General features: G+C 41.4%; 1 protein-coding gene across 3 annotated transcripts in view; it reads left to right on the forward strand.

Annotated features, from left to right (window-relative positions):
* SNX30 (sorting nexin family member 30) overlaps window positions 1-14,206 on the forward strand; it is a 112,116-nt gene that overhangs the window by 52,489 nt on the left and 45,421 nt on the right. For all 3 annotated transcript variants that reach the window (XR_006792196.3, XM_064579397.1, XM_045882953.3), the window contains exon 3: window positions 9,517-9,627. Coding sequence is in view for 2 of the 3 variants with exons in the window: in XM_064579397.1 (XP_064435467.1) it covers window positions 9,517-9,627 (111 nt within the window). In the remaining variant the exon portion in view is untranslated. The remainder of the gene's footprint in view (window positions 1-9,516; window positions 9,628-14,206) is intronic.

The following is a 14,206-nucleotide window of genomic DNA, read 5'->3' on the forward strand; positions in this document are numbered from 1 at the left end:
CATCTTTTATTGGATGACAGTGCTGTATTTTAAAAATTATGCAAGTATTATAAATGCTTTATTGTGAACAATAAAGTAAATGATGATAAAGACCAAATACAAGTCTTCCTTAGCCTTCTTCACTTATGTTGTTCTCGCCAAAAGCAACCATTGCTAAAATTTGGCGTATATCCTTCCCATTCTTTTTTTGTGTTCACATATGCACATACATAGTTAAAATATATATAATTCAGATTTCTGTAATTTTTTTTTTTTAAAGATTTTATTTATTTATCTGTCAGAGAGAAAGCACCAGCAGGGGGAGAAGCGGGCTCCCTGCTCGTGGGACTCTATCCCAGGATCCTGGGATCATGACCTGAGCCGAAGGCAGACGCCACCCAGGCCCCCCTGTAATATTGTTTTCTAACCTTCCCCTCTACAGTATTTTTGAAGACCTTTCCATGTTCATATGAATAGAGAGCTTAGGTTTTCAATATCTGCCTAATTATTTATGCAATGATTATACAGTATCTTTTCTCTATGGACATGTAAGCCTTTCTCAGATATTTCTTTGATATTCCTACCCCGTCCTTTCTGCATCTGGTTCACATTTGAAAACTTGTCTGTGTATGTGTGCACACGCACGTGCACGCACGCCATCTTCCACCATCCCCCGGGGCCCCTGGGTCCCTGCTTCCCAGGCATTGGGCTAGGCACTTAGATGTATGTTAAATCCTCAGAGGTCCTAGGTTGATACCTGTATTCCCATGAATTATTTCCACTCCCTCCCCCTCCCGCCCCCAGGGTCAACTTATTTTTTTACCCTGTGGTCAGCGAAATGCAAAACCTGTTTTTCTTGAATTTATGCTCCAAAGAGCTGAAGGACAAGGTGACTGCTTCCCTGGCACAGACGTGCTTGCTTACCTGCACAATTTGCCGCCTCCCCCCCCAACCTGATTCCTCTGCTCTTCAGTGGGCCTCCCCTGCCTCGCCCACCTCCCGCAATGCTAATCCCGCAGGACCTCTGTTCTCCGAGTCACAGGCTGACACACGTGCTCCCCTGTGCCTCTTCTCTTTCCTTCCTTCCTCCCTCTTTCCCCCCAGTGTTCTTGTTTCTGTCCCTTCTTCCTGGGGTTGATATCCTATAAGTCAGAACTTCTCCCACTTCTGATTCCACATTTTCCCTTGGCTGGGATACCACCACCTCTTGGTGAACTCGTTGCAGAATTAAGTTTTACTTCAAACTGGAGTCCTTTTCTTTTCCCATTGCAGGTAGCGACGCCAGGTTTAATATTCTTGGGGGTGCATTTGGAACCTTCTTTCTGAACATTGCAGTAAAGCATAGCTACACATCCCTAGGTAGTGACACAGCCTGTGGTGTGTGGGGATGAGAGGGAGAGGACACACAGAACACGGGGTCTCACACACCGATCTTGCCCGGGGGCCCCCTGCTTCTGCTGTGGTTCTCTAGCAGAGTTAATGGTCACAGGAAGAGATTGTGCAAATAGTTTATTACTTTGAGCTTTGACTCCCCTGTCCTAATTCAGATTTCTGATGACCAAAGCTGGACAAAGTACAGAGCTGCTTTTGCCTGAGCTAAAATGAACCTAGGGCTGAGAGCCAGTGTGGGCAAAGCATTCTCTACCCAAATCTAAGTCATGGGTGTCTTTCCTCTCTAGTGGTGGGGGGTCAGCCCAGCCTCCTCAGGGCAGGCGGACCCTGGCTCTTTTCTCTGCGGGCTCCTAGAAAGTATCATCATCATAATAGCTAATTACTGAACACTTACCATATGCTTGTACTTTTTGGTCATAGAAACCTTTTCTTTTATATTGTATAAGTAATATGAGCTTATTGTAGAGAAGCTAGCAAACTCAAGGAAGCTAAAACAATAAAATAAAAGAACACCAATAAGCTCACCAGCCAGAAATAATCATCTATAAATTTCTGAACTGTTGGTCTCTGTCCATTTACAAAAATGAGTATTTTGTATGCTGCCCATTCACTTCATGTGTTGGGCATCTTTCTGTGCTAGTAAATGCCAGCAAGCACACCTTTATGTTATCATTTTTTTTTAAAGATTTATTTATTTACTTGAGAGAGAGAGCGAGAGCTCGGGGAGGGGCGGTGGGGAGGGGCAGAGGGAGAGAGAGAACCTCAAGCAGACTCCCTACTGAGCGCAGAGCCTGACTGTGCTATCATTTTCTAAGACTGCGACAGTGTTCTGCTATATGGATGAGCCATCAATTTATTTTGTGCTTTAAATATATTGTCAGTTAATCCTCACACTCAATGAGGCAGGTACTGGTGGTGGTTTTCCTTTGTGGATGAGGAAGCTTGAGACACAGACCTACTAAGAGAGTTACTCCAAAACATGCAACTGATACGTGGCGGAGCTAGGACTTGAATCCGGATCTGTCTGTGGCCGTTCTTCCAACAAGGCGTGATTTTCAAGAGAGGGATGCTTCTGCCCCCCTGCCCCCAGCACTGTGCTCGGTCTACTGCCTGGCCTTTAGGAGCCATCCTCCTTCCTGTCTCTTACCCCACCTCCTGAGTAATCCCAAGTCTTGTGCCGCAACTAGCTCCTCTTTTTAGATGCCTCTGTGGCTAAACACCACTCAGAGGTCAAGGATGCATAAGGATTACAAAGCGAACGTTTAGATTTGATGACAAGAGGGTTGTGGATGACTGCGGTTGGCGCAGTCCCACTGGGGTGCTGGGCAGAAGCCGGTGTGCTGTGGGGTTTGAGTGAGTGAGCAGGAAGACGAGACATGAGTGTTGGTGGTTTGGCCGTGAAGTGAGAACAGGAACTGGAGGAAGTGTGGATTTGGGCTGGAGGGCGGACTTTTTGTTTGGTTTTAAGGATGGACAGGACTTGTGTGAGCGCCCAGAGGCCAGCGTTGCTAGAGAAGGAGACGTTAAGGTGAGACTAGAGGAGGATGGAAGCCGCTGAGCAGGGGCGAGGGGAGTAGCCTGAGCAGAGGTGGAGGTAGCTCGAGCCTCCAATGGGGGAGGCGTACTTCTTCCATTGTTTCTAGAGGTAGAGGGGAAGTTTTTGTTTTACTTTGTTTTGTTCTTTGTGGCAGGAAGTTGAGGGTTCTGTGCTTCTAGCTGCAGTTTTCTCTAGGAATAGATGATGAGGTCTTCTGCTAAGAGCAAACAGGAGGTTTCAATGTGAGGCTGGGAGGTTTTCAGGACTTCTACAGGCTTTGCATTAACCGGTGTGGAAAATGAAGGAGAGAGTTGACAGAGGAAGTATGCGAAGATCGCTTGGCAATGTTGAGGGTCCAGTGGAAGATTTTAGTGTGTCACTTAGTGTTTTGCCTGTTTTGTTTTCCCTCCAGGAGTGTGCTCACACACGCGTGTGGCCGAGCAGGAAGTGCACGGTTGCATTTTTGCCAGAGTCGTGCGGATGGACAGTAGGGGAAGGGACGTTTAGGATATTGGCAAATAAGAGGTAGATGTGATGGGTTATGGAATTGATGGAGAATAAGGAAGGAAATAAAGATAGGATTGGACAGAATGCCATGGAACTGTAGGTTCCAAGAGGCTGAAAAACCAGGGGTCTTGGGAAGTGGAAAAGTCTGAAATACAGGAGGTGCTGGTTGGAGAGAAGGAGGTCTGACTTTCTGCCAGATGACAGCCTGAGGGGAGGCAACGGGAATGGAAGGAGATGCTCTTGGCTCAGAGGTGGGTGTTGTGTGTGCAAACTCACAGACCTCGAGGGCACCCAGCTTATGGAGGGGCTTTGGAGAGGAAGCCCCTTTGGCACTGGAATCCGCTGGGAATCAGGAAAATGATGGGGTGTCAGTAGATGACAGGTGTGAGAGGGACAGAGATGTAGATATCTTGATGGCATGAGCCTCAGAAAGGTTTTCACAGGGCCGTGGAGCAGTGGAGGCGAGGAGCAGTGCGGAATGAGGGGGATATCAACAGCAACTCTTGGTCTTGGAGAGTGGGGCAGAGTTGGTGAGATGTGAGAAAACGAGCAGCTTTCCACCTGCCGGGACAGCAGGGAGGCTGTAGTCTCCTGGGAGAGTCGGCTTTCAGAATCTGAATAGCTGGAAGAACTATAGGAATTTATTATTTTTTTTTATTTTTATTTTTTAAAGATTTTATTTATTTATTTGAGACAGAGAGAATGAGAGAGAGAGAGAGCACATGAGAGGGGGGAGGGTCAGAGGGAGAAGCAGGCTCCCTGCCGAGCAGGGAGCCCAATGCGGGACTCGATCCAGGGACTCCAGGATCATGACCTGAGCCGAAGGCAGTCGCTTAACCAACTGAGCCACCCAGGCGCCCTATAGGAATTTATTAATTACGGAATGGGTGTTCTGGAAGGCTTGGTCTAAAGCTCCGAGAAAGGAAGCTCTGAGGAGCATGAGGAGAGACTAGAAGCCTCTCTGGTCATCATTCTCAGGCGTTCTCTTAGGGTAGCAGTGTTCTGAAGCAGAATGAGATTAGCTGGCTAATATTTGACAAGGGAAGAGGAGGTCCCTTTTGTGGGGAAGGGGGGTGGGTGTCACTCAGACTTCACAGGATTCGGTTGTGGCCTGGACAGATGGCACTTCTGATGAAGACCAAATCTCTCTAGAGTGGACTGGTTGTAAATTTTAGATTGAATGGAAATTCTTTGGAAGGGCTCCAGGCCACAGTAATTAGGCACATCAGCTCCTGGGGAATAAGAGTTCTTCTGTGGTTAAGGTGAGGCCCAATGGACAGGTGCTCTGCTGGCTGATTGATTGCCCTGTGGCTCTGTGCTAGGTCTTCTAAAGTGTTGAATTTACCCAAAGAATAAAAATTAAAAAAAAATTTTTTTTTTTAAATTGGCAGGGGTGCCTGGAGATATTCATATGGAGTGATGGCAAAAATGAATATTCTTCATTACAGCTCTTGTGCTCAGTTACCTATTTGTAGATCTGGCTTTAGGTGTGTCCCCATGACCTTGTGATCTTGTGGGGCATTCTGGATTATGGATCATGGTGTGGAAGGACCCAGAACAAAACAGTGTAGTGGTTGTCTCTGATTATGGAATTGTGGGTGTGCACTTTTCTCTTCTTATTGTTATTAGAAAATAGAGCTTTGCTTTATTTTCCTTACTCAGTTAGACCCTGAATTTCACAGAGGAAAAATTTACTACAGAGTCATAGTTGGAGTTTTATTGGCCTGCATATTTTATGAGTACTGTTGAGTCTTATAACTGACTGGGTTTCTCTCCAGAAATTCACAGTAATGTCTGTGGCCCAGTTTTAGCAAGTGTGCAGAATTCTATGGTGAGTGTCTTTTGCTAGCCTCGTTCCTGGCTCTACTTTCTCTCTCTGTCCTTGTTTTTTCTTGATCTTTCTCACCTACTTCTAATTTATGTCATTTAATATTATTTCATGTAGCTCTGTATCTTTTCTAGAACAAATTGTGGTGAAAGTAAGTAAAACAAATATTGGGTCAAAGAGTGTGAGCATCCTTCTGCTTCATGATGATTTTTTTTTTACCTCATTGCTTTCCAAAGCATCGAACAAATTTTTATTTAATCCATTATGTCCGTAAAGGAGCTTTTAAAAAATAAACAGTTTTTTGGTGTGACTATGAAAGTATCATATGAGAATTGTAGAACATTTTAAAATAAGGATGAGTATAAAGAGGACAGTTGTCATTATGAGTTCTAGATTTTTCCTAACCTTTTATATCCACATTTTTAACACTAATGAAATCATAATGTATGTGCAATTAATTTTAAATCTTTCTGTTTTCTCTTAAAAGTATATTAAAGCATATTTGTTATTAGAGATGTCTTGTGGGGTGCCTGCGTGGCTCAGTCGGTTGAGTGTCTGCTTTCAGCTCAGTTCATAATCCCAGGGTTCTGGGATTGAGCCCTTGCTCAGCGGGGAGCCTGCTTCTCCCTCTGCCTGCTGCTCCCCCTGCTTGTGCTCGTGTGCTCTCTCTCTCTCTCTCTGTCAAATAAATAAATAAATAAAAATCCTAAAAAAAAAAAAAAGATGTCTTATGACACAATTACCAATAAGCCATAGAATAAAAATACCATAATTTACCTGTTTTTATTGTTGAACATTTAGATTGCTTTGATTCCTTTGCTATTTTACATAGTATTGCGGTGAACATCATTATACAGATATCTTTGCCACAGTTTAAAAAGTATTTTCTAATGGCAGATCTCTAGAAGTAGAATAGCAGTAATTAAAGATGTAAATAAATAAATAATAAATAAAGGAGGGAACACAGGTGAATATTTTTAAAAGCTTGCAATGGGGACAGCCTTCTTATCCATGACACCCAAAAATATAAAGGGAAAAAAAATGGCTGAATTAAAAAAATATATACCTGGGAAACCCTTTGGAAATTATGATAGATAAATGGCTATAAAGAATTTCCACAAATGAAACAGACTTTTAAAGACAATGAAAAGACAATTTAAAAAAGAGACTTCTCACAAAAGAAAAATCTGTAGCTAACAAATATTTCAAAGAATGTTCAACCCCAGTAGTCATTAAAGAAACAAAGATGATGTATTATTTTTTAATTATAAGTCCATCAAAGATAACCACTGGTGATGAGAATATGTGATAAGAATATAAGTTGATATATTTCTAGAAGCAGGCTGTTAATTAAAAATACATGTACCCTTGAGCACCTGGGTGGCTCAGTCAGTTAAGCGTCTACTCTTGATTTCAGCTCAGGTCGTGATCTCAGCATTGTGGGATGGAACCCCCACCTGTTTGGCTCTGTGCTGGGCATGGAGCCTGCTTGGGATTCTCTCTCTCCCTCTCCCACGTTGTTACCACCCCCCCAACTCATGTGTGTGCACGCTCTCTTTCTCAAAAAGAAGAAAAGAAAACCACTAATAAATTATAAAGATCAAACATTTTGTAAAAAAAAAAAAAAATACACCACACACACTCTTTTATCCAGTAATTCAGTCTTTAGGAATTTGAGTTTTATCAAACAGATACCCGATGGTGTTTACTACAGCATTGTTTATTGATTGAAAGATTGGCAACAACTTAAGTGAGGATTTGGTTTTGTTGTTATATATCCATCCAGTGGAATTTTTTTTTTTTTTTAATTTATTTGAGACAGAGAGAATGAGAGAGAGAGAGACATGAGAGGGGGGAGGGTCAGAGGGAGAAGCAGGCTCCCTGCCGAGCAGGGAGCCCGATGCGGGACTCGATCCAGGGACTCCAGGATCATGACCTGAGCCGAAGGCAGTCGCTTAACCAACTGAGCCACCCAGGCGCCCCAGTGGAATATTTTTTATGTGTTAAAAATAATCATGTAGATTTGAATTACTGACAGAAAGATACTTAAGAGCTGTTAGAGATTTAGAAAATATGAGTGAGTGAATGGATATGCATAGAAAAAATATGGAAAGATATAACCATAATATTTATAGTGTTTTTTCTCTATTTAGAGGGATTATGACTGATCTTTATTTTTCCTGAAGTTTAAAAAAAATTATTTATTTGAGAGAGACAGAGACAGAGTGTGCATGCATGTGCTAGTTAGGGGAGGGGCAGAGAGAAAGAGAGAGAATCCCAAGCAGACTCTGCACCAAGCGTGGAGCCCCACGCAGAGCTCGATCCCACGACCCTGAGATCATGACTGGAGTTGAAACCATGAGTCAGACTCTTAACCAACTGAGCCACCCAGGCGCCCCTTTGCTGAAGTTTTAAAGTAAGTATGTTTCACCTGAATAAGTAGAAGGGGGAAAAAAGCCAGTTCCCCCAAAGTAAAGTTGTTTACAGCAGAAACAAAACTTGTGTTTAGTCATACTGCTCTTTGTAGTTACCAAATACTGATTTCAAAGTTAGAAATGTTACCTAAACTATAATTTATGAAGTGGATTTGCAAAAGCATAATAAAGAGAAGTGATCAGTTGATACCATGTAACATTAGGAAGGCAAAAATTAGAGCCCTCCATCAGTACATTTACAATGAAAATGAATTGCGTTTGTCACACATCCAAGTTGCCCTTTTGTGGGCACATCATCATTGGCAGGTCCTCAGAGCCCGTTGGGGGTGCTCTGTGCGGTTTTGAAGAATGTCCCTTCCAACCCTCTTCTTGCTGTTGAGAAAACCTAGGCTCCAGGAGGCTTAGTGTCTCAGGAATCTGGTAGGTGCTAGGACTGCTCATGCCCAGGCTTCTCCTCACCAGCCTCGGAAGGAGGCATCACCCTTATACATGAAAATTCATCAACAGTGATTTGTTCTTTGAATTTAAGCATTCTCCCCCACCCCCAATTCTATAATGCTAATTCCTTTGGGGAGTCTTCTAATAAATCACAAATACTTAGGTTGCATGAATTTCCTCACCTCTTCCAACTCATACCCTCTATCATAGGGGAAGGTTCTGCATGGGATTTTGAAAAGGAGAAGAGATGCAGGAAGAGTTAACTGAGGTCCAGTCCAAGACCGAGTCCTTTCACTTCAAAATTTTGCTCGGACTGTGTGAGCGCGGGTTTTGGGGAGGATGAAATCGTAATTTTCAATGCCAAAGATGTTCACAGCTTTTTCATTGATAGATGACTCATATGTTTATATGTTTTTAAGATTTTCTTGGTGTCGTGGATTAAAATGGACTTTTGGCCTGAAAGAGTAATTTTATAAAATGTAGCTGGAACCATTTTTATTTTGACCTTTCATTTCCGAGAGCTATGACTGTCATGTAGTCTGTACCCTTATAGGGAAAAATGGTTTAGCTGAGACACAACTTTAGTTTGGGCAAATTAATGTGTAAAAATCTTGTTTTGGCATAAATTAATTTCATTTTATTTAACATTGGTTTTCATTATCAAAGTGCTGCAATCACATTTCAGAAAACTTAAATTCAAGAAAAGGGATGACTGATGTAAAACATTAAATGCTTAAAAAATGGGGGGGGGGAGAAAAGGGATGATATTAATATTTTTTCTGCAGCACAATGACATTTTGGCATTATTTCCTTCTAGATTTTTTTTCTTATCACCTGAAATACAACATAGTTCCAAGCTTATGGTTCTGGCAGAATGTGGCAGATGAGGCAAATCCTTTACTGTGTTCATCCAATCTGACTCCTAAATGAGCAGGTGCTCTCTTAGCTCTTTTTGTTCATCTCCCTTCTGCCTTTGGTAAAATTTGTCAGCATATGTAGCAGAAGGTGGAGACGTAATTTTTTTTAAAAGAAACATGGATTGGGATTTAGTAGCAATATCCTCTGTGGAATTATTCCGCTAAAAGCAATCCTCAAAGTTAAGCCTGGAGGAAATGAATCAAATGTTTCTAAACACATCCTGAGGGGTAGTTGAATTCCATTTCCTAAGGGTAGGAACCCCCCCCCCCCAACATTTCCTTTCGAGATCCTTGACTTTTGAGCTGGGCCCTAGGGACCTGGACGCATCATTTGGTGTTGGTAATTGATGCCTTTTGGCTGGTGTTTTGGTGGAAAGAAAGTGTGTTCTTGCCCCGTTTGGTTACTCAGAGCTTTTTTCCTTCTTTTCTGCCAAGATATGCTACTCTTCCCTTATGCTTATTTTGTTCCATTCTTATTTGCAGAGTACGCGGGTGGAGTTTGACCTGCCAGAATATTCTGTTCGTCGAAGGTACCAGGATTTTGACTGGCTGAGGAACAAACTGGAGGAATCCCAGCCTACTCATCTCATTCCCGTAGGTACTAAGTCATTATAGCTTGTTCCTCTCTTTTCCTGCGTCGTCTTTCCTGAGGATGTTCACTCAACTCTCACCCTTTACATTAGGGGCAGATTCTGCCTGACATTTTATACCACGTTTTCCCATCAAACGCACATAAAACATTTTCGTGGATACTGTCTAATCTATCTCACCCTCGGGGTGTTGGTTTCTGGTTTGCTGTCATCATGCTGGTTTCTTGAGCGGCATGGGGGTAGTTTTTCACTGGCATTATGACAATTTTTTTGAGGTATGGAGAGTCCTAATTCTTACTTGCTGCCTCTTTAAAGACTATCTGTTTCCCCCTTCTAGACACTATTCTTGAGGTTTGGGTGGCTGCCACCAGGTGAAGAACAATGCCTTGGGTTACAGCCGGCTGGGCTTTCTTTAGACACGGGTAATTCAGGGAACAAGAATCTAGCACACAACCCACTCAACCCCAGTTTTTCACTTAAAAAAACAAAAGCCACCTACCTCCGTTTATTGAAGCAGCGTAATATTTATCTATTGCTCATATCTACACATTAAAAAAAAAACTAGAGCAAATAAAATTTAAAAGACTACTTAAACCAACATACATATTGAATGCTTTTTTGACTTTTTTTTTTCCCCGGTAGAAATAATAACCATTTAGACCCCAGATGTTTCTTTGGGCTTTGGGGGCATTGGTGCAATTTAGGCCATAAAACTCTTTAGAGGGGCTTTATCTTTCAGAAAACCTTGGTTGAGTAACTTCTTAGCACTTGCCAATCTTCATGTTATGAGTGCATCTTCCAGTGCTTTTCTCCCGCGGTTGGATGAGGTTGAATAAGGCGTGGTAGAAATGATGGGACTGGGACTGCATTCTTTCTTGGGGGAAGAAACTCATCTTTAAGCAGTTGGAACTGTTCCTTAAACTAGAATTGCAATTTAGCAAAATTGGCAGCTAGTGAATTTTTTTTTTTTAAATAGACTTTTTATTTGAGAACAGCTTTAGATTTCCAGAATTACTGTGAAGATAGTGCAGTGAATTCTCATATGACCCCTTATTATTTGACTAAAAATCCTTTATTCAGATTTCCTCAGTTTCCTCATGTCCTTTTCCTGTTCTAGGGTCCCATCTAGGATGTCACCTTTCATGTCTCCTTACTGGTTGTGATGATTTCTCAGCCTTTCCTTGTTTTCGATGACTGACAGTTTTGAGGAGTACTCGTCAGGCATTTTGTAGACTGTCTCTCAGTTGAGATTTGTCTGATGTTTTCCTCCTGATTAAACTGGGGTCCTATGTTTGGGAGGAAAAGTGCCATTCTCACCACATCATACGAAAGGTACATACTATCAACAATATTTATCACTGTTGATGTTAACCTAGACCACCTTATTTGATATAATGCTTGTCGGGTTTCTCCACTGCACAGTTACTCATTTTTCTCTCCTGTTCCATGCTGTACTGTTTGGAAGGAAGTTGCTCTTTATGCTTAGCCCACACTGTGCAGAAGGGGGAATTATGCTCCACCGGCTGGCAGCTAGTGTATTTGAAGTTTGGTTCGACAGCGACACCTGCTGGTTGAACTTATGCATGGACACTGAAACCAGACCTGAAAGAGGATGGAAGTCTGGAATGTCGGGGAATGATCCCTGGTATCTTTAAGTATGGTTTCCTATGGTCAGGGTAGAAGCACTGAGTAGGAAGGTATTCTAGAAGCAAGTGGAGACATAAATGTATTCAATAAATTCTTGGTACATGTCTGGGGTGGAGAGAGATTTAATATAGGAGAGCATCTCTAACTCAAATACAAAAGTCAAACTGGAAACAAGCTCTCTTTTTTCCCCTTCAGAAGTTATTCTGCAGCAACTTGGCTGGGAAGTATCTTTCTGTTATTAAGCACTGACTTAGTGTTAGTCTTTATACTAGGCCTGGTGAGTGCTGTTGGGGAGGTCAGGGGTCATAAGATGGACAAAGGACCCCTGCCTGGAAAGTTTATTTTCAGGTGGAGACCTAGTAGACATGCAACATAATTATTGTTTACATTTTCATTTCTTTATTTAAAAAAACAGCTTTATTAAGATATAATTCACTCACCGTACAGTTTGCCCCATTAAAATATACAAGTCAAGGGCTTTTCTTATATTTAGTATCAATATTTAGTATATTAGTATATGCTATTTCAGTATATATATTTAGTATATAAGTATTTTAATATATTTAGTATACAGAGTTGTGCATGCATCAGCACAATCAATTTTAGAACCTTTCCTCACCCCCCTCACCCGCAAAAGAAACCTCCCACTCCTTGCTTGTCACTTCCAAACCTATCTTTTCCAGCACCTGGCAACCGCTAATCTTTCTGTCTCTATAAATTTGCCTATTCTGAACATTTCATATAAAGTAGAGTCCTACACTATATAGTCTTTTGTGACTGTATTTTTTTTTTTCACTTGGCATAATGTGTTCAAGGTTAATTCATGTTGTGTCACATGTCAGTACTTTTGTTCCTTTTTCTTGTCAAATAATATTACATTTTATGGATATACCCCTTTCTGGTCTGTCTGCTCACATTTAGTGGACATTTGAATTGTTTTCACCTATTGGCTATTATGAGTAATGCGACTATGACCATCCATGTGCAAATTTTTGTGTGGTCCTATGTTCTCATTTTTTCTTGAGTGTGTATGCCTAGCAGTATCATTGACAGATCATATGTAGCTGTTTATTTAACCTTGTGAGAAACTGCAAGGCTGTTTTCCAAAGTGGCTGCATCATTTTACCATCCCACTGGCAGGGTATGAGGGTTCTAGTTTCTCCACGTCTTTACTAACACCGTGATCATCTGCCCTTTGATTATAACCATCCCAGTGGGTACCTCATTGTGGTTTCGATTTGCATTTCCCTGACAGCTAATGATGTTGAGCATTTTTTTATGTGCTTGGTGGCCATCTGTCATCTTCCTTGGAGAAGTATCTCTTCAGATCCTTTACGCTGGATTGTCTTTTTGTTATTAGTTCTTTATATAATCTAAATGCAAATCTCTTACTAGAGATACGACTTGCAAAAAATTTTCTCCCAATTAATGAGTTGTCTCATTACTTTCTTGATGGCGTCTCTTGGAAGTACAAAGGTTTTTAATTTTGATGAAGTCCAATTTATCTTTTTTTTTTTCTTTTGCTGCTTGTGCTTAAAGGTGTCTTATTTAAGAAATCATCACCTAGTCTGGGTATTGAGGAGGGCACATTCTGCATGGAGCACTGGGTGTTATGCACAAACAATGAATCATGGAACACTACATCTAAAACTAATGATGTAATGTATGGGGATTAACATAAGAATAAAAAAAATTTTAAATAAATAAAAACTAAAATTAATAAAAAAATAAAAGAAAAAAAGAAATCATCACCTAGTCCTAGGTCATGAAGATTTACACCTATGTTTTCTTCTAAAAAAATTTTTTTTAACATTTTGTTTTCAAGTAATCTCTACACCCAACATGGGGCTTGAACCCATGACCCCAAGATCAAGAGTCGCTCGCTTCACTGACTGAACCAGCCAGGCGCTCCTCTTCTAAAATTTTGTACAGTTTTAGCCCACACATTTCAGCTTTTCATCCATTTGAGTTCATTTTTGTACAGTAAGTTTTCCTTTAACCAGTGAGGCTGAATGTCTTCCCCTGAACTTACTGGACATTGGCATTTCTTTTATGATTTACCTCTTCATTTTCTCTCTCTCTCTCTCTCTCTTTTTTTTTTTTTTGTAAAAACTCCGTATCTGCAAAGGAAGTTGACTTGTATCTTTTATATTTAAATCTAGCATTTGTTCTGATGTGACATGGGAGGACCATACTTTTTTCAGGTAGTGAGTTGTTCCAGAACCACTTATGAGTAATCAATCATCTTTACCATCGTTTGTGCATCAGACTGAATCATGCATTAGACTTGTGTATTCCTGGGCAGCTCCTGAACCCTTGGTTCATGGGTCTTTCTAATCTGGTGCCCCTCATAAACGATTTGAATGACTGTAACTTCATAGAACGTTTCAACATCCGGTTGTACAGGTCCCCATCTCCGTCTCCACCTGCCAATATACTTTGTTTCCAGAGCTTTTCTAGCTGTTGGCACATGTTTTATTTTTTAAGATGAACTTTAGAGTCTTTTGAATTATTTGGAAAATTTGGGAGAATGAGTTCCAATTATTTTGTTTTGTTTGTTTTTTGCCAACTCAAGTCGGCTACGGTTAAAAATGTGTGAGGATTCTGAGCTTGCAGATTCTTCTGCTTGTGTTAGAAAGCGTGGAAATACCTGGGCTTCATTGGAACCATGTGAAGTTGTAAGTGAACAGCCAGCCAGACTGTGGTTCCGGGAAGGGACCCACATTCTTTCATTTTCCTCTCCCCATTGGCCATCCCGAGGCCTGTTTTCAGCCCCTGTGGCTCTGAACTTGGCAGCTTCTGGGGCTGTACTGGGGAAACCCAGCCCTTTACTTCCTAGGCCAGCCTTTCCTTTGCCTGAATAGAATCACAAGATGATCAGTATTGCTTGACTTTTCTCTCAGTTCAGTCTTTTTCTGCTTTGTACCTTTAACAGA

Source organism: Mirounga angustirostris, unplaced genomic scaffold, assembly GCF_029215605.1.
Source record: "Mirounga angustirostris isolate CCGP_5_RB_7025 unplaced genomic scaffold, mMirAng1.0.hap1 SCAF_15, whole genome shotgun sequence".
NCBI classification, from domain to species: domain Eukaryota; kingdom Metazoa; phylum Chordata; class Mammalia; order Carnivora; family Phocidae; genus Mirounga; species Mirounga angustirostris.